This window comes from Mytilus galloprovincialis, chromosome 5 (assembly GCF_965363235.1).
Source record: "Mytilus galloprovincialis chromosome 5, xbMytGall1.hap1.1, whole genome shotgun sequence".
NCBI lineage: Eukaryota > Metazoa > Mollusca > Bivalvia > Mytilida > Mytilidae > Mytilus > Mytilus galloprovincialis.
Window position 1 is genome coordinate 72,283,422 of NC_134842.1, and position 22,016 is coordinate 72,305,437.

General features: G+C 34.9%; 1 protein-coding gene across 1 annotated transcript; it reads left to right on the forward strand.

Moving 5' to 3' along the window:
- The first annotated feature begins 1,593 nt into the window (after nucleotides 1–1,593).
- LOC143076359 (retinol dehydrogenase 12-like) lies at nucleotides 1,594–21,797 on the forward strand. The gene is made up of 4 exons (XM_076252089.1): nucleotides 1,594–1,829; nucleotides 9,660–9,902; nucleotides 10,640–10,945; nucleotides 20,264–21,797. Exons 1-4 carry the CDS (start codon nucleotides 1,625–1,627, stop codon nucleotides 20,602–20,604), a joined length of 1,095 nt encoding a protein of 364 aa, XP_076108204.1. The 5' UTR covers nucleotides 1,594–1,624; the 3' UTR covers nucleotides 20,605–21,797.
- The last annotated feature ends 219 nt before the right edge of the window (nucleotides 21,798–22,016 follow it).

Sequence of the window (22,016 nt, forward strand, 5' to 3'; positions counted from 1 at the left end):
TGCAAGGACTGCCCTTGTCCTATTGTGTTGATGATACTTCTAAATGATGATGCTAGGACTGTCCTTGTCCTAATGTGTTGATGATACTTCTAAATGATGATGATAGTACTGTCCTTGTCCTATTGTGTTGGTGATACTTCTAAAGGATGATGCAAGGACTGCCCTTGTCCTATTGTGTTGATGATACTTCTAAATGATGATGCAAGGACTGCCCTTGTCCTATTGTGTTGGTGATACTTCTAAATGATGATGTTAGGACTGTCCTTGTCCTTTTGTGTTGATGATACTTCTAAATGATGATGCTAGGACTGTCCTTGTCCTTTTGCGTTGATGATACTTCTAAATGATGATGCTAGGACTGCCCTTGTCCTATTGTGTTGGTGATACTTCTAAATGATGATGCTAGGACTGTCCTTGTCCTTTTGTGTTGATGATACTTCTAAATGATGATGCTAGGACTGTCCTTGTCCTAATGTGTTGATGATACTTCTAAATGATGATGATAGTACTGTCCTTGTCCTATTGTGTTGATGATACTTCTAAATGATGATGATAGTACTGTCCTTGTCCTATTGTGTTGGTGATACTTCTAAATGATGATGCTAGGACTGTCCTTGTCCTAATGTGTTGATGATAGGGGCTAGGGGGGCAACCATGTAACTTCAAGGGGTATGGGTTGGGTTTTTTTCTGAGTCAGATAATTTAACACTATAAGGTATGGAGGAAATCTGCATTCAGAATAATTTTTTTGTCATCTGCTTGAACAGAATATTTGTTTCCATCAAATTGATCAAAATAATTCTTTAGGAAAAAAAACATACCTCTCCCCCTTTTTGAAGTGATATGGTTGTTTCCTAACCTATCTCTATTTTATTAATGCTAGTACAGATAATGAGCAAGCATTTCTACATATATATATATATATATACATGTTAATAAATAGAATTACAGGATTCAATTACAGTTATATACAATAGGCTTGATTCTAAGAAATGATCCCTGCTAAAACAATCATGCAAATTCCTTACACAAATGTGCAAGTGCAAATCAAATCTGCATTTTGTATTATTTTTTTTTTTAATTTATTTGTATTTTTGTTTTGTTTTATAACTTCTACAAAAGTATAAGTTCTTGAAACATAAGTGTAAATCAAATTTGCATTTTGCATTTTGCATTTTTTATTTTTTTTAAATTTTTCTTTGTTTTATAACTTTAAAAAAAATAGTTTTCGCGATCATTTGTATTTGCTTTTTAGATGTTTAAAGGGTTGTGCGTGTTATTTTTTTATACAGGAATCTTTAATATTTGTAATAATAAAAGTACCTTTACATATATCGCTTAATTTGAATATAAAAACTTCTGAATCATTGCAAAATTCAATGATACTATCAATACTATTTTCCCGTCTGTTTTATACATAAACAATAACGTATAAATAATGAGTTTTTCATTAAAAAAAATGTTTTTATTTGACGCAATTTCTAGCATTTCATGCCAAAATAATTCAGCTAGATAGTAAACAGTGGCAGCACGTGAAATAGATAAGGTACGCAATCTTAGCCAACATAAAAAAAACTTATAAATAGATCTACTTAATCTTTTTTCAATAAAATATCTATCGAGAATGAAGAAAGGCGGGAGTGTGAACGGTACAACCTGGAGACAAATCGGGAGCAACGTGAAAGACGTATTCCGATCTCCTACGTTTCTAGTTCCGGTTATCATATCCATAATTTTGTTAGCTCTGTTCTTTCTACGGAGATACATTAGGTGGACGGTTAAATGTTCCAGTAAAAATGGCATGGAAGGGAAAACAGTTGTTATTACAGGTTAGTTATTGTCTAGATTTTTATTGTAACACAAAACAGGTGACCAGATTTTTTTTATATATTGCCATGCAGCTTTATATTCTTAAATGGTATGTATAAGGCAGCAACCATTTGATTTTCGGAAAAAAAAGTTTGTTTCCAGTTTTTGGAGAAAAAAAAAATTGTTTGTTTCACCCTCAGCTGCCACTATATGTAATGCTAAAATAGAAAGAAAAAAATTGTTTTCGCTTGTCGCGAAAAAAAAATAGATTGTTTTTCGCCATAGGCGAAGAAAAAAATTTGTCCAGAAAAAAACCATAGCCCCCCCCCCCCCCCCAGAAAATCAAATGGTTGCTGCCTAACAGCATTTAAAAAAAAAAACGTTTGCAAAAAATTACATCGGTGTCGTAAACCATCGTTCCTAGTGCGAACCAACGCCAGGGGATGGGTTGATATGCTGAATTCTCTTCCAGAGACCATTTCACAAAAATAATTAAGAACTATAAGTCACATTGCCCTTCTCATTCATGCAGTCAATTTTTTGCAAAATGTGTCAAAAATGCTTTGTTAAGCAATCTTTAAGCATTTTTTTAACAACGGTACCCAGGCCAAATCACTGCCGGAGGGAGCAGATGTTCGTACTATATTCTGGTTATGTTCGTACTATATGCTGGTTACCTGTATCTTAAGATGGATACCGCTAAAACTGAGGAATATACGTTTTGCTTACATTAAATTATACCCCGATTCAAGGGGAGGGAAATTAAGAAGGATATATGTCAAGTCTTATTCTATTAAACAACCTATATTTCACGAAGATGTCCATGTATTCCTATATTATATAGTGAGAAAATCTGGTCTAAAGGAGAAGCGAAAGATACCAAAGCAACATTTAAACTGATAAGTCAACTATCAACGTGATCACAAAATAAGAAAGATACCAAAAGATAAACAACAGTACAAAAAACATAACATCGAGAACCAAACCATGAGCATGAAGAACGCTACCAAACAATTTGGAGTTATCTTAGGTGCTTCGAAAGGGTAAACATATAAAAAGTGACGTGAAATTTTCCAGCAATAGCAGAAAATCAAGAAAGCATCTCAAAGTCAGTTAGTTAGTGAGTCAGTAAGAAACCAAAAGACACAAGAGAAAAAAAGTATAATTAAAATGGTATAAATCAGAAATGATAGAATTTATTCATTATTTACCAAAAATTTAATGTAGAGTCCTTCAGAAATGCACTATTCCGGAGTTATATCTCCCATTAAAACGCTTATTTAAAAACATTTAAAAAATCAAGCAAAAATAATCTACACTTGTAAAAAAAAAATTATAAGTTTGAATCTTATACATTTATTCTTTTGAATGAAAATTCAGATTAGTTCTCTACATTCCTCATCAAATTTTACTAATTTGATGGAAATGCAGACATTAAGTTTAATGTTATTTACAATTCAAGGTGGCGAAAGACACCCAACCACCTCATTTTGTGTTATTTGAGCCGTTATTTCAATATCGGTCCAAGGGACCGCTACTTCATATCTCTAGTGAAAATTTTCTTAAAAAATGCTTATGTTTAATGAAAACTTTTACCATTATACCTTGAACCTATTGACTCGGATTTCACTGTTTTATTCATACATTTATGGTCTAATTAGTAATGACATAAGAAAATTATGACTGAATCAAATACCAAATTCATTAATAAAAAAAAACCAATCAATAAGATTCTTGTAAACCTGTTGTTTTTATCTTTTGCGGACTAATAGATAAATTACATCGAAGTAGACAATGATTTTGCTGTGTGTAATTTTTTTTAATTACATTTGCATTTAAAATGTAATGAAAATGAAACATCAACAGATTTTACCTATACATACTGCATGTGACTGCCCAAAGTCGTACCCTGTCATTCAGTTGTTTTTGTTTGTTGTTGCAATCATATTTGGTTTTTCTTTTGCTGTTTTGTTTTCCCAAAATTACTCCTTAAGTTTTCTCTTTTAAATGGTTTCATTTCGAGACCTTTTATAGCTCGCTATGCGATATAGGTTTTGCTCATTGTTGAAGACCGTACGGTGACCTATATTTGCTAACCTTCTCTATCATTTGGATTCTGATGGATAATTGTCTCACTGGCAATTATACCAATTCCTCTTATGTTTAGTTTAAAAATATTTATTTATAGTGGATTGGGAAACAAGTTTTGCAACTTATATTAATCTCTTTCCACTTTGCGGGTGCGAGTTCTGCCTTGTAGCGGCATTAGGGTGTCTTTAACGTGCAAGAGATATGGCTCTCTCTTAACACGGGTCAGCCATTTATCGTCTCCTTTTGACGGACTATCATCGTTTCCTCGAGACCATACTCGCAAATGGTGTCAACGGAGAGCCGAAAATTCAGTTCCTGAAATTTTCATCCCAGACGGGAATCGAATCAGGAACCTCTTATGTTTATACAAGAATAAAATATAATCAGTGTAATAACACGCTTAAAAGTTAAAACGCAATATTCGCAACATAGAAAAAATACCAAGATGTACGCGTATGCATGTGTGTGTTCATTTCAAATAATGTAGTTCGATATATCTTTTCAATGTATAATAGTGGCTTTGGAATAACTTTAAGTAAGTATGGTTTCAACCGTAAACAAATTATTGCTTTCGTTATGATCTTGATCATCAGACAATGTCAGCAGGTACTTTTATATTGTCCCCTCTTCATCAGTTGACACATGGATTATGTTAAGGATTGCATAAAATGTGTTGACTGATGTGTTATAAGAGTGATTGATTATTCTTATTGTTTGGTTGGGGTTTTTTTGGGTTTTTTTGGGTTTTTTTTTTTTTTTTTTTTGTTTGTTTTTTGTGGGTTTTTTTTGGGGGGATAAATTTTTTTTAATTCTATATGCTGTTTTTCTCTATTCCTTTTTTGCAAGCATTCTGTTTTGTTTTAACCCCATCCAAACCCTCACGTATATCATTTACGTTGCACGGCACTGCTTAGTTTTAAATGTTTCTACTTAGTTATTACTGTTTTAGAAGTTTTATCAAACTCTTGTAAAGAAATATACCCCTTAAATCTAATGGAAGAAAAACATGGAATATACACAGGAAGAAATAGGTATAATTACTTCCCCTTTGATTTATCGGCACAGATATCAACAATTTTCATTTCTCTTCAGTAAGTACAACAAATTAAGCATGAAAATTAATGGCTACTTTCTGACCGATTGATGGCTATTCCACGTGTCCTCATAAATCACATCGTGGTGTAAATAAACATCTCTCTCGATGCCCATCTTCATCTTATCATACGCTTCTTCCAATTTAACAGGTTGTAACATTGTAATTGTCAGTTCGTGTATTATTACAGCTAATTTCCTAATGCAAGCAGAGTAAAACTTTGGCTGGCGCCGCTTGCTTGCTTTGTTTGTTTAAACGTTAGCTTAAGCATTGTCATTAAGATTGACATCTGCAAACAATATAGACAGGTATTATTAAACAAGTATATATTATATTTAAATTTGATTGAAGTTATTCTTATAACAATTGTCAATATACAAACAAACCAAGCAAGCTTACCAAAGTCTTACCCTGCATAAATTAGGAAATTAGCTGTAACGAAAATCAAACTGTTGATATGTTTGTTAATTTGTGAGGGTTCATGTACATCTTTGAATGTATATTTGTTCTTCAGAAAGAAAATCATTTGGAACAATTCAAACACTACTATATCTGTTCCCGTTGAAACAACATTTATTACCCTTTATTCCATCAGATAAATCTTCTCGGTGAGCCTAGCTTTTCTTCATGCTTTTAAAGGTTCGTACGAATTTTCAGACAATGTATATATAGTGTATAATAATTATTATACTTCTTTCCTAATAAAATCTAAAATACAGCTGCAATTAAGTTCTCTCAGTGATGTCCAGCGTTACAGCAACGCACAGGAAAACAAACGAAAGCTTGAGTTTGCCCAGGGAGCATCCAGAAATTTTCATAAGGGGGAGGGACACTGACTGCCCTTATTGGGTGCCCGCTCGAGTCATGCGTTGGTGATTCCCTAAATAATCAACCACAATTTTATCATGGATCCGCCTTTTTTGATAAGGGGCATTCGGTTTATGCTGCTCACAATGAATCTATTTAATCCAGAGTTCCAAGTAGGGAAGTTGAAATCATCTCTATGAAAATTTTACTTGAGGATGTTTGCTCCTCCATTTTTTTATGTTTTGCCAGATTTTCGGAATCCTCTGGTTTTATCCATGTATTGTCATTAAAAACAATTGCCCACTAACCCCTACTTTTCTTTTCATAATTTTATTACATATAGTTTGAAGAGCCATGTTTCAAAATTTCATAGAATTCTTGTTATTTTTTCATAGTTTTTGAAACAGATAAGGTGCCAATGTTGAATATATGAAAATTCTAGAGAGAATTATTTCCCTCCAAATTTTCAATGGCTTATATCTCGAAAACGAGCACACGGAATCTCCATTTTTTTCTACTTTTTTAGTTTCTTTATTTATATACTATCAATTCATAACAGTCTTTTAAAAAGCTTGTTATTTTTTAACATCCTTAATTGATTTACACCGGGTTTGAACTTAAATGAGCAACATGACGAGTGTCACATTTGGAGCAGGATCTCCTAACCCAAGATCATCCCGGTTTATTGTGTGGCTTGTGTTGCTCAGTCTTTATTTTGTTGCTGTTGTGGTTTGTATTCTATTGTTTGTGTTTTAGTCTTTTTCATTATTCGCCTTGTCAGTTTATTTGTGAGTCTGACTTTTTTTTGTAGTTGAAAGAGCGTTGACAGTCTGCTAAATGTGCTTCGGTCAACACTTTTACATACTAATTTAATTACAAAAATGAATAGTTTGATTCTTGAATGTTGTAAATTCTAGTAAAAACTAATTTGATATACATATCATCGCCCAACATGTTTAGAGAAAGCATGTTTCTCGTTGTCTATTATAGGACTCTTCAAATTGAAATTACGAAATTATTATGTTGTTCTGATTACATGTAACGATCGTCAGACAAACAAAACAAACAAACAAACAAACTTCCAAAATAGTGATATTAATCTGAAAACAAACTTTTCACGTGAAATATATCGGTTATTAACAAGATGAACGCTTGTACGGGTGTGCCTTATTGTTTCCAAAATAAATATCTGTTTCATGTTTTCAATGTAAAAATAGTAAGAAATGAAGATAAAACATAAAACATAACAGCCTATACAACAATTTTCCATACAGCTGTGCGATCCAAATCTTTGGCATTCTGATTAGCGATATTAATTAACCTGAAAGAAATATAAATATTTATTATAAACAACTGTTGTATAATTTTCTGTAAACACCGTTTACCGATATTTTCAATATAGTTTATCAGAGCAAAGATAAGAAAATATTTTCTGCATTATCAATTATAAAATTGCATTGTCTGACAGTGAAGGTTGCAAATAGTGCGAGTTATATAATGGCAGGTGCTCTTGAAACATGGTAAAACAAAAATGTTATTGAAAGGGGGAGATTCAGTAAATAAATATTCCATTGACTGAATTTAACTTGAATTAAAGCTATACCTGGTTTACCTTCAGAATATATGGCCATAGTGCATTTTTGAGCTATTGACATGGTTGTTTACACTGTAGATTCGCAATAATTTCCTACAATGATCCTCATAACTTTTCAACAAAGTAGTAAAAGTGTTTTAAGCATATATTTTTTTTTTAAATCTAGTTTTAATCCATCTGATCAAGAATATCTTCTAATCATGCAGTAGAGCACAGAACTTCAAATTTTCCCCGGCAATGTTATACAACAGTATATTTGTAAAATGATTTCTGTTTATTACCAACTCCGACCTGTTCCTCATTTAGATATGGCAAATTGTAAAGCGAGACGTCAGACATGCGTAATTGCTGAGTACAGCAACCCAATGACAAAAGGAAAACAAAGTGATATGTAAAGGTCAACACAGGTCTTAAACAATAGACAGTGCTTGTACAATATGTCATTAAAATATACACTATGTCATTAAGATGTACACTATGTAATAATAATTATACACTATGTCATTAAAAGATGTACACTAAATCAACACATTGTCAAACATTAATTACAAGGAAACGTTCAAACTAGAAAATTATTATTTGTTGCTTCTTTGCTTATAAATTGAATACAAATATATGTGGGGTATATTTGTTGCTTCTTTGCTTATTATGAATACAAAGATATGTGGGGTATATTTGTTGCTTCTTTGCTTATAATGATTACAAAGATCTGTGCGGTATATTTGTTGCTTCTTTAAATTGAGCGCTGTCTGCTCACTTATAACTGTAACAACTTCTTTGAGATAACTATATTGTATGGAGGAGGATACGTATACTTATATCTATACTTTAGTGTCACGCTAAAACATATATAAGCAACCTCTTTGTTTTCTAGACATCACTACATGGCACTGAAAAGCTATTTCATTCCTGTAGGTTATTGACTTTTAGTAAATTCACCACTAAACTACATTTTTATATCTTAATCGTTTATGATGACAACGTAAATATTTGATGATATAGATTACTGTAAAACTTCCTAATTCGACTAATAACAGAAGTTAAACTTGCACGAGCAGCTGCGAACGATGGGTGCCTCCAGCGGAATAAAGACTGTTTAGCTTTCTGATACCCTCAGTACACCGCGGTTTTTCTGATACCATGAATACACTCCGGCTTTTCTAATACCATGAGTACATCCTGGCTTTTCAGATACCATGAGAACACCACTGGCTTTTCTGATACCCTGAGTACAATCCAGCTTTCCAAATACCATGAGTACACTCAAGTTTATCTGATACCCTGAGTAAACTACGCTTTTTTTGATACGCTGAGAATACTCCGACTAAGCCGTTTTTTCTGATACTATGAATACACGCCGGCTTTTTTGATACCATGAGTACACCATTGGATTTTCTGGTACACTGAGTACACTCCAGTGTTTCTTTTACCTTGGTACACCACTGGGTTTCTTATACACTGAGAAAACAACGACTTTCCTAATATCCTGAGTACACTCCGGCTTTTCTGATACCCTCAGTATACCCCAGTTTTTCTGACATCCTGAGTACACTCTGAATGAATTTTCTTATACCACGAGTACATTCCGGCTTTTCTGAGACCATGGTAACACCCTTGATTTTCTGATACTCTGAGTACACTCCGGGTTCCTTGAGTACAGTCCAGCTTTTGTTGATACCTTGAGTACACAATTGTTTTTTTGATACCCTAAGTCAGTCCTGTTTTTCTGATACTCTGAGTACATTCCAGCTTTTCTTTTACCATAAGTACACTCCGGCTTTTCTGATACCGAGTTCACAATGGCTGTTATGATACCACGAGAACAACCCCTGGCTTTTCTTATACCCTGAATACACTCCGGCTTTCCGAATACCCTGAGTACACTCTTGCTTTTCTAATACCCCGAGTACACTCCTGTTTCGCTTATACCCTGAGTACACTGCCATTTCTGTGCTACCTTGAGGATACTCCGGTTTATCTGTTACACTAAGTACACCCTGGCTTTTCTAATGCCACGAGTACATCTCGGCTTTTCTGATACCTTAGAACATTCCGGCTTTTCTGGGATTCCTGTTTCATAGTTTTTATTCATCGTAATTTTACGTTTTTCTTATTGTCACTTATTTTCTTTTAGACAGATTACTTTAATTAGAGCAGTATTTTATATATGTATCACTTTATCTTATTATGAGTGATGAAACAATATATAGGTATTTGTTTGAAATAATACTACATATTTAGGTTTCTATATTTATTATATTTTAGGCGGAAATACTGGATTGGGAAAGGCCACAGCATACGAACTTGCCAAGAGAAATGCTAAAGTCATTATTGCATGTAGGAATGACATCAAAGGTGAAGCAGTCGCGAGATCAATCAAAATCAAAACCGGAAACCCGTTTGTCTACTGTTCACATTTAGATCTCGGGAATCAACGCTCTATCCGAGAATTCGTCCAAGATTTTCTATCAAAGGAGTCCGCTTTACATGTACTGATTAACAATGCAGGTAAAAGATACTTAACTTGGGATATTTGACGTGGTAGTAATTTTTGTCGACTCATATTAGTATGCTAGAAGAATAGAATGGCTATATTCAATTACTTTTTATATGAAATCAAATCCGAAAAAAGTAAAAATACTAAGACTATTGAATAGACGGAAGGTACCAAGGTAAAATTGATAACTCATTAGTCCATGAAAAAAACACCAATAAACGACGAAAACACGAACAAGACAACAAAACATCGAGAAACATTTAAAAAAAACGGGTGCGATCTAAGGTATATAGCGCGAAAAGGTTAGTAGATATTGTTCTACGTGTAAAACAAATCATATCGGGACTTGGGAATAAATCATTATATTTTTTCGGAATCCGGGAAAAAATACTTTTATTTTTCGGGAATTTGGGATGAAATCCCCTCTTACTGTCCCTCTTACATCAAGTGATATAGCGGATTTGTATCAATTAAACTTGAGGACAAGACCGGCATGTCTTCCTTTTATTTTTATAAAATTCTACTATTCATCGTTATTTGTACCATATGGACCATGTGTACATAATATACATATCAATATATTACTCGCTTCGCCCTAACGTACAGCATTATCCTGGTGCATATAACTTGTAGAATGTAACCTTCGGGGATTAACCCTCCTCCAACAATGGAAACAAAAATCGCCGTGTTTGAGGAAAAAAAGTTACTTACAAGTTACATTAAATGGTCTCTTTTTTTTATATTTTAGCCTATATGGGACCTCGAGCAACTACAGACGATGGCTACGAACGGACATTTGGGGTCAATTATCTGGGACATTTCTATCTCACTTACTTACTCCAAGAAAGACTCAAGAAATGTGGCCCAAGTCGGATAATAAACATAGCCTCAGATGCTATTAAGAAGGGCAAACTTGATTTCGATGACCTGCCGTTACGTAATTACGATATCTACGGAGCTTACGCCAGGAGTAAAGCTTCACTCGGAATGTTCACAATAGAGGCTCACAGACGATGGTTTGACGATACTGTGGTGTCTTATGCAGTTCATCCAGGTATGTTTCTTCTTATTTTGCTAAACATGTTCCATTATCAGATTTTTCTCTTTTACTTTTTCTTTGTTTTCTTTGCCTGCTGGTCCTCTTTTGCTTTTTCTTTTTCTCCTCAAAGTGTTGACTGACTAATATGAATGAATGAATGAATGAATGAATCTTTATTGCAAAGCATTGACATGCTATGGCAAAATTAACAACATATATTACATAATATAAAACATGAATAGACAACAGAGAACAATAGTATAATACAATGACATATAAATTAAGTTATGAGACTATATAAGATCGAATATTCCATGCAGCTTTTACATAATTACATAATTTGATCGTGAGAGACTTACTAGAAGCTTGTAGTAAATTTAATAGTTTGATATTATTAGGCCAATGACAATAGTACTTTGGTAAAAATTGTGTTCGTACAGATCTATAAGATGGACAAACAAGAACAAAATGGTATTTATCTTCAATAAGTTAACACACATTTTACAGCATTCACATAAACGATAAATAGACTAATAATAAGAGGGTCATCCCTATACTTTACTCCTCGGACAGAACATCCCTTATGTTGATATAGGATATAAAACATGCAAGGTCCATAGACAACAACGCTGTAAGATGGTCATCCCTATACTTTACTCATCGAAAAGAACATCCCTTCTGTTGATGTAGGATATAAAACATGCAAGGTCCATAGACAACAACGCTGTAAGATGGTCATCCCTATACTTTACTCATCGAAAAGAACATCCCTTCTGTTGATGTAGGATATAAAACATGCAAGGTCCATAGACAACAACGCTGTAAGATGGTCATCCCTATACTTTACTCATCGAAAAGAACATCCCTTCTGTTGATGTAGGATATAAAACATGCATGGTCTATAGACAACAACGCTGTAAGATGGTCAACCCTATACTTCACTCCTCGGACAGAACATCCCTTCTGTTGATGTAGGATATAAAACACGCAAGGTCCATAGACAACAACGCTGTAAGATGGTCATCCCTATACTTTACTCATCGAAAAGAACATCCCTTCTGTTGATGTAGGATATAAAACATGCAAGGTCCATAGACAACAACGCTGTAAGATGGTCATCCCTATACTTTACTCATCGAAAAGAACATCCCTTCTGTTGATGTAGGATATAAAACATGCAAGGTCTATAGACAACAACGCTGTAAGATGGTCAACCCTATACTTCACTCCTCGGACAGAACATCCCTTCTGTTGATGTAGGATATAAAACACGCAAGGTCCATAGACAACAACGCTGTAAGATGGTCATCCCTATACTTTACTCATCGAAAAGAACATCCCTTCTGTTGATGTAGGATATAAAACATGCAAGGTCCATAGACAACAACGCTGTAAGATGGTCATCCCTATACTTTACTCATCGAAAAGAACATCCCTTCTGTTGATGTAGGATATAAAACATGCAAGGTCTATAGACAACAACGCTGTAAGATGGTCATCCCTATACTTTACTCATCGAAAAGAACATCCCTTCTGTTGATGTAGGATATAAAACATGCAAGGTCCATAGACAACAACGCTGTAAGATGGTCATCCCTATACTTTACTCATCGAAAAGAACATCCCTTCTGTTGATGTAGGATATAAAACATGCAAGGTCCATAGACAACAACGCTGTAAGATGGTCATCCCTATACTTTACTCATCGAAAAGAACATCCCTTCTGTTGATGTAGGATATAAAACATGCAAGGTCTATAGACAACAACGCTGTAAGATGGTCATCCCTATACTTTACTCATCGAAAAGAACATCCCTTCTGTTGATGTAGGATATAAAACATGCAAGGTCTATAGACAACAACGCTGTAAGATGGTCATCCCTATACTTTACTCATCCGACAGAAAATCCCTTCTGTTGATGTAGGATATAAAACATGCAAGGTCCATAGACAACAACGCTGTAAGATGGTCATCCCTATACTTCACTCCTCGGACAGAACATCCCTTCTGTTGATGTAGGATATAAAACATGCAAGGTCGATAGACAACAACGCTGTAAGATGGTCATCCCTATACTTTACTCATCGAAAAGAACATCCCTTCTGTTGATATAGGATAAAAAAACATGCAAGGTCCATAGACAACAACGCTGTAAGATGGTCATCCCTATACTTTACTCATCGAAAAGAACATCCCTTCTGTTGATGTAGGATATAAAACATGCAAGGTCTATAGACAACAACGCTGTAAGATGGTCATCCCTATACTTTACTCATTGGACAGAACATCCCTTCTGTTGATGTAGGATATAAAACATGCAAGGTCTATAGACAACAACGCTGTAAGATGGTCATCCCTATACTTTACTCCTCGGACAGAACATCCCTTCTGTTGATATAGGATATAAAACATGCAAGGTCTATAGACAACAACGCTGTAAGATGGTCATCCCTATACTTTACTCCTCGGACAGAACATCCCTTCTGTTGATATAGGATATAAAACATGCAAGGTCCATAGACAACAACGCTGTAAGATGGTCATCCCTATACTTTACTCCTCGGACAGGAAATCCCTTCTGTTGATATAGGATATAAAACATGCAAGGTCTATAGACAACAACGCTGTAAGATGGTCATCCCTATACTTTACTCCTCGGACAGAACATCCCTTCTGTTGATATAGGATATAAAACATGCAAGGTCTATAGACAACAACGCTGTAAGATGGTCATCCCTATACTTCACTCCTCGGACAGAACATCCCTTCTGTTGATGTAGGATATAAAACACGCAAGGTCCATAGACAACAACGCTGTAAGATGGTCATCCCTATACTTTACTCCTCGGACAGAACATCCCTTCTGTTGATATAGGATATAAAACATGCAAGGTCTATAGACAACAACGCTGTAAGATGGTCATCCCTATACTTTACTCATCGAAAAGAACATCCCTTCTGTTGATATAGGATATAAAACATGCAAGGTCCATAGACAACAACGCTGTAAGATGGTCATCCCTATACTATACTCCTCGGACAGAACATCCCTTCTGTTGATATAGGATATAAAACATGCAAGGTCCATAGACAACAACGCTGTAAGATGGTCATCCCTATACTTTACTCATCGAAAAGAACATCCCTTCTGTTGATGTAGGATATAAAACATGCAAGGTCCATAGACAACAACGCTGTAAGATGGTCATCCCTATACTTTACTCATTGGACAGAACATCCCTTCTGTTGATGTAGGATATAAAACATGCAAGGTCTATAGACAACAACGCTGTAAGATGGTCATCCCTATACTTTACTCCTCGGACAGAACATCCCTTCTGTTGATGTAGGATATAAAACACGCAAGGTCTATAGACAACAACGCTGTAAGATGGTCAACCCTATACTTTACTCATTGGACAGAACATCCCTTCTGTTGATATAGGATATAAAACATGCAAGGTCCATAGACAACAACGCTGTAAGATGGTCATCCCTATACTATACTCCTCGGACAGAACATCCCTTATGTTGATATAGGATATAAAACATGCAAGGTCCATAGACAAAAACGCTGTAAGATGGTCATCCCTATACTTTACTCCTCGGACAGAACATCCCTTCTGTTGATATAGGATATAAAACATGCAAGGTCCATAGACAACAACGCTGTAAGATGGTCATCCCTATACTTTACTCCTCGGACAGAACATCCCTTCTGTTGATATAGGATATAAAACATGCAAGGTCTATAGACAACAACGCTGTAAGATGGTCATCCCTATACTTTACTCATCGAAAAGAACATCCCTTCTGTTGATGTAGGATATAAAACATGCAAGGTCCATAGACAACAACGCTGTAAGATGGTCATCCCTATACTTTACTCATCGAAAAGAACATCCCTTCTGTTGATGTAGGATATAAAACATGCAAGGTCTATAGACAACAACGCTGTAAGATGGTCATCCCTATACTTTACTCATCGAAAAGAACATCCCTTCTGTTGATGTAGGATATAAAACATGCAAGGTCCATAGACAACAACGCTGTAAGATGGTCATCCCTATACTTTACTCATCGAAAAGAACATCCCTTCTGTTGATGTAGGATATAAAACATGCAAGGTCTATAGACAACAACGCTGTAAGATGGTCATCCCTATACTTTACTCATCGAAAAGAACATCCCTTCTGTTGATGTAGGATATAAAACATGCAAGGTCCATAGACAACAACGCTGTAAGATGGTCATCCCTATACTTTACTCCTCCGACAGAAAATCCCTTCTGTTGATATAGGATATAAAACATGCAAGGTCCATAGACAACAACGCTGTAAGATGGTCATCCCTATACTTTACTCATCGAAAAGAACATCCCTTCTGTTGATGTAGGATATAAAACATGCATGGTCTATAGACAACAACGCTGTAAGATGGTCATCCCTATACTTTACTCATCGAAAAGAACATCCCTTCTGTTGATGTAGGATATAAAACATGCAAGGTCTATAGACAACAACGCTGTAAGATGGTCATCCCTATACTTTACTCCTCCGACAGAAAATCCCTTCTGTTGATGTAGGATATAAAACATGCAAGGTCCATAGACAACAACGCTGTAAGATGGTCATCCCTATACTATACTCCTCGGACAGAACATCCCTTCTGTTGATATAGGATATAAAACATGCAAGGTCCATAGACAACAACGCTGTAAGATGGTCATCCCTATACTTTACTCATCGAAAAGAACATCCCTTCTGTTGATGTAGGATATAAAACATGCAAGGTCCATAGACAACAACGCTGTAAGATGGTCATCCCTATACTTTACTCCTCCGACAGAAAATCCCTTCTGTTGATATAGGATATAAAACATGCAAGGTCCATAGACAACAACGCTGTAAGATGGTCATCCCTATACTTTACTCATCGAAAAGAACATCCCTTCTGTTGATGTAGGATATAAAACATGCAAGGTCTATAGACAACAACGCTGTAAGATGGTCATCCCTATACTTTACTCATCGAAAAGAACATCCCTTCTGTTGATGTAGGATATAAAACATGCAAGGTCCATAGACAACAACGCTGTAAGATGGTCATCCCTATACTTTACTCATCGGACAGAAAATCCCTTCTGTTGATGTAGGATATAAAACATGCAAGGTCTATAGACAACAACGCTGTAAGATGGTCATCCCTATACTTTACTCCTCCGACAGAAAATCCCTTCTGTTGATATAGGATATAAAACATGCAAGGTCCATAGACAACAACGCTGTAAGATGGTCATCCCTATACTTTACTCATCGAAAAGAACATCCCTTCTGTTGATGTAGGATATAAAACATGCAAGGTCTATAGACAACAACGCTGTAAGATGGTCATCCCTATACTTTACTCATCGAAAAGAACATCCCTTCTGTTGATGTAGGATATAAAACATGCAAGGTCTATAGACAACAACGCTGTAAGATGGTCATCCCTATACTTTACTCATCGAAAAGAACATCCCTTCTGTTGATGTAGGATATAAAACATGCAAGGTCCATAGACAACAACGCTGTAAGATGGTCATCCCTATACTTTACTCATCGGACAGAAAATCCCTTCTGTTGATGTAGGATATAAAACATGCAAGGTCTATAGACAACAACGCTGTAAGATGGTCATCCCTATACTTTACTCCTCCGACAGAAAATCCCTTCTGTTGATATAGGATATAAAACATGCAAGGTCCATAGACAACAACGCTGTAAGATGGTCATCCCTATACTTTACTCATCGAAAAGAACATCCCTTCTGTTGATGTAGGATATAAAACATGCAAGGTCCATAGACAACAACGCTGTAAGATGGTCATCCCTATACTTTACTCATCGAAAAGAACATCCCTTCTGTTGATGTAGGATATAAAACATGCAAGGTCTATAGACAACAACGCTGTAAGATGGTCATCCCTATACTTTACTCATCGAAAAGAACATCCCTTCTGTTGATGTAGGATATAAAACATGCAAGGTCTATAGACAACAACGCTGTAAGATGGTCATCCCTATACTTTACTCATCGAAAAGAACATCCCTTCTGTTGATGTAGGATATAAAACATGCAAGGTCTATAGACAACAACGCTGTAAGATGGTCATCCCTATACTTTACTCATCGAAAAGAACATCCCTTCTGTTGATGTAGGATATAAAACATGCAAGGTCCATAGACAACAACGCTGTAAGATGGTCATCCCTATACTTCACTCCTCGGACAGAACATCCCTTCTGTTGATGTAGGATATAAAACATGCAAGGTCCATAGACAACAACGCTGTAAGATGGTCATCCCTATACTTTACTCCTCGGACAGAACATCCCTTCTGTTGATGTAGGATATAAAACATGCAAGGTCCATAGACAACAACGCTGTAAGATGGTCATCCCTATACTTTACTCATCCGACAGAAAATCCCTTCTGTTGATGTAGGATATAAAACATGCAAGGTCTATAGACAACAACGCTGTAAGATGGTCATCCCTATACTTTACTCCTCGGACAGAACATCCCTTCTGTTGATGTAGGATATAAAACACGCAAGGTCTATAGACAACAACGCTGTAAGATGGTCAACCCTATACTTCACTCCTCGGACAGAACATCCCTTCTGTTGATGTAGGATATAAAACACGCAAGGTCTATAGACAACAACGCTGTAAGATGGTCAACCCTATACTTTACTCCTCGGACAGAACATCCCTTCTGTTGATGTAGGATATAAAACACGCAAGGTCTATAGACAACAACGCTGTAAGATGGTCAACCCTATACTTCACTCCTCGGACAGAACATCCCTTCTGTTGATGTAGGATATAAAACATGCAAGGTCTATAGACAACAACGCTGTAAGATGCCAATAGGCAACAACTAATTGAGAGGTGCATAATTATACAACAAATCCCTCAGAGGTTCATCGACAAAAACAACATTTATAGTTCCAAAGACGGGTTGCTAAAACTGACAACAAGGCCTGAGAGACAACTCTCTTTCGATATATAGATTGTCACGAAATAACCACGAACACTTTTATTATTGTTGATTAATTATATTATTTTGTTTAACATAACCTTCAACAAAACCGCTTGTCATTCCAACAGCTGATTGGAGTTAAAGTGGTACCCAACACTTTCACTAAAATTAATTTGGCTCCTCGTTTAATTTTCATAAAATTTTGCCAAAGTATTTACTTTGACCCTTTAACAAAAATATTAAAATATGTTTTGTCAGAAAAATTACATTAAATATATAGCAATTTGACAAACACCAATTTTGATCATTGAGAAGCTTAATAATCCTTTTACACCACAACGTAATTAAAACGTTTAGCTGACTTTACAGAGTTATCTCCCTGTAGTGTTAGGTACAGTGTTTCTCTTTTGATATTTTTGTGATGGTAGGTTGCTGTCTCCTAATCGCTTATCTAACATCTCCTTTTACTCATATGAAAAGATAAAACATCATCGAATACGACGTGTATACACATCTAACCCATTCATATAAACGATAAGTGTTGCAGTTATCGTTGTTTATCCTAGTAAGATAACAGTTCATTGACCGGTTTATTACAAAATCTGACCATATGAATTTTATGAAAATAATGAGATATTAAAACCATAAAATAATGGAAAACATAATTGAACAGTTATAAAATAAACTCATTGATGATATTTAATCAGAATAAACTACACAATAAACAGTATGTAAACATGTTGATTTAAAAGAGGGTCATCGACTTGTTAACGGATTCGATAATAACATTAACGCTACAAATATGTGTGCACAAGATGCGCATTTCGACAATAAATGTCATTTCAACGATGCTCGTGGCGAGACAAAATAGTATACAAAAACTTTATTTAACGAAAAAAAAAATATATTCCAAAACTTACCAAAATGAAATGGGACACAATAGAAGGACGACATATATCAGAGAGGCAGTCAAACTTATAGTAAGGAAATAAAATGACAACGCCATGACTTAAAAAAAAAAGACAAACAGACAAATAATAGTACACCTTGTAGGTGCAATTTCATACTGTGTATGACATATGTATGAGTCTACTTGTTTTGATTTGAAAGTCTTGCTTGTAGACACAACATACAAAATAAAAAGACTAAGCAACACGAACCACGGCAACCTTATAGCCAAAGCTGAGCAATTAATCAGAGCTTTTCCGAAAGTCAAAATTGGGTCATATCTTAGTTGATCTCCTTTCTGCGACGAACGTTCAAATGTATGCATGTACGTAAACGTGGCTAAATTTTGAGAATCATTTTTCCGAAATATGTTTTGTGATTTTTTGGTGTTTTTTTTTTGGCCAACAAGAGGACTCAAAGGTAAAATAAAAACACAACATTGGACCAAAACAACTGTTTAAGACGAAACTCAAGATTTTAAAGTTCGCTCAATGTGATCTTGCAGTACTATATCTTTTAAGAATGTAATGCCTCTTTCCTTAAATGTTTTGGGGTGTTAAAGCGTTGACCAAAGCATAATTTGTAGGTAGTGCGGATCCCAATTAAAACGTTTTAAACTTGAGTTAAAGTACTCCAGATTAATCATCAGAGGATGTACTGTGTAGGATTTAAATGTTTCATTAAAATTGCTTATACTCTATGTGCTTAAATTATATCTCACATTTAAGAACAGTAAATATTTTTAAAATGTATAAGTTCCAACCATTTTACCTTGTAGGTACAATTTCATACTGTGTATGACATATGTATGAGTCTACTTGTTTTGATTTGAAAGTCATGCTTGTTCAATGTTAATTTTCTGTTACATGTGTTAATATCAGCATGTTTCCGAACGGTTAATCGTAGTAACTTTGTAAAACTTAGATTTCTTTATGTCTTGTTTCAACAGACAAGTAACCAAAATTGAATAATGATTAATTTGTGTATCGGAGAGATAAACAATTTTCATATACTGGCAGATAAGTTTGGCATATTTTTTGTATCTACCAACACGATTAAAAATCTAAAGGGAAACAACTCCGGATTTAAAAGTTCACTTGATGCGATCTTGCAATACGTACAGCACTATATCTTCAGAATTTAATGATTTTCTTTTAATTTATCAGGTGTAAAAGCGTTGACAAAAGCACAATTTGTATGAAGCTTGAATCCCATATACAATCATTTTTACCCTCAGCGTATAAATTGTTCCTTCACTCCTCGTTGAGGTCAGGAATTTGATGATACATTTGTAAAAACATACAAAATGAATATTTAAGTTAATTTAAATAAATTAAGAATATAACTCATTATTTGCAGGTGCTGTTTGTACAGATCTCTTAAGGAGCTGGCCAGGAATCTTTGGACAAATCCTTCGGGTGGCATCTAGGATTTTGTTCAAATCTCCCGACGATGGCTGTCAGACAATTGTTTATTGTGCTGTCTCTAATGGACTAAAGAAGTTTTCAGGTAAACTGTTTTCTCAATGCGACGCCAGTTCATTCCCGGAGAGTCTTCGCGACAAGGAGCAGTGCCGTAAGTTATGGGATCTCAGCTTAGAACTGTGCGGTCTTGAGAAAGAGCAAGATCTGGTAGACCAGGAACCAGAACTAAACACCAACCACGTGACAAATGCAACGCCGCATACAAAAAGTCAGTGAACATTGTGGGCCTGCTGGGAACGAAATAGATAGAATGGATTTTCTTATGAAACAAAAAAGTTAGTAAGGAATAATACGTTTGATAAATATCGGCTGCTTCCATAGCAACGAATGATAATATAGCTCATATATAACAGAATATGAACATGTTCTTCCGATTGTTTATGTATATTGGAAACGAAGCTAAATCAGTATCCAAGATTTACATAAATATTATGTAGATGGTTTGATATGTAGTCAGCAACATATAGGTCTTCACAAAAAATGTATAACGATTTATAGCGTTGAACGATTTATAGTGTTGATGCTATATAACATGTACTATTGTCCAATAATGACATGTACGTAGTCGTATACAAAGTTTCTCCATTGTACTTTTCGAGTAGAGCCGGCATCATTTCTGTGTTAGGATCCTTTTGACACAATTATTGTAAGCCGGAAAGAAAAAAAAAACGCGTGGTTAGTTTTATATTCTATTATTAATCAAAATAAGAAAAACGGGATGGATAATTTGACCTATATTATTTACGGATTTCTAGAGTACCCATGTTCTTGAATATAGAAATTGTTGCTCTTTAAGTTATGTTGGTCAACGTATGTTGTAGTCGGATTTAACTTAAGACATGTTGGTCATCGTTTGTTGTGTTTGTTGGTCAACAATTGTTGTGGTCAGGAATAAGATATGTTGGTCAACGTTTGCTGTGGTCATATGTAAGATATGTTGGTCAACAATTGTTGTGTTTAGGTGTGTTTTATACGTGTTAGTGAACTTACTATGTCATACTACTTATAACCATAACATAATGATAAACTAGACATTATATATCAAAATCTGTAAATATTGTTTTATATATTTATTATTTATGGCTAAAAACGAAAACAATATGTGAAAGTTTTAAAAGGTTGCCATGGTTACGCTTGCTTTAGCATTGTGTGTTCTGATGATGATTCGTTAACTAGTGTACTACCCACAGCGGTCACTGATAATATAAAGAGAGATTCTCTGGGGAACTAGACAAATATTGTTTCCAATTACCTGTGAAAAATATATATAGCCATATTATTTTGTTGTTTTTGAAACTTTTACCATTCTTATTTCATATTTAGTGATGTGATGTTGTTTTCTATGTGATTATCATTTGTAATCAAATTATATTGAAATTCATGTATGATTAAATTGTGATATTTATGAACTAAGTGTTGTCTTTATGTGCATGTTTTACATGGATTTTTGAATGTACTTATTATGTAGTGTTTCTCACATGACTGTTATATATACCGTTGCTGTATGTATGACACTTATGTACAGTTGCGGGTATTAGACTGTGTGACGTACTTAAATTTATTTTGGTTTTTTTGGAAAATTTTACCATTCAGATCATCTTTTCCTATTTTCCTATACTTTTTCGTAA

Coding starts and splice junctions, on each gene's coding strand:
- LOC143076359 (XM_076252089.1), top strand. CDS start 1,625: ATGAAGAAAGGCGGGAGTGTGAACGGTACAACCTGGAGACAAATCGGG. Junction 1,830..9,659: donor GAAAACAGTTGTTATTACAG/GTTAGTTATTGT, acceptor ATTATATTTTAG/GCGGAAATACTGGATTGGGA. Junction 10,946..20,263: donor GTCTTATGCAGTTCATCCAG/GTATGTTTCTTC, acceptor CATTATTTGCAG/GTGCTGTTTGTACAGATCTC.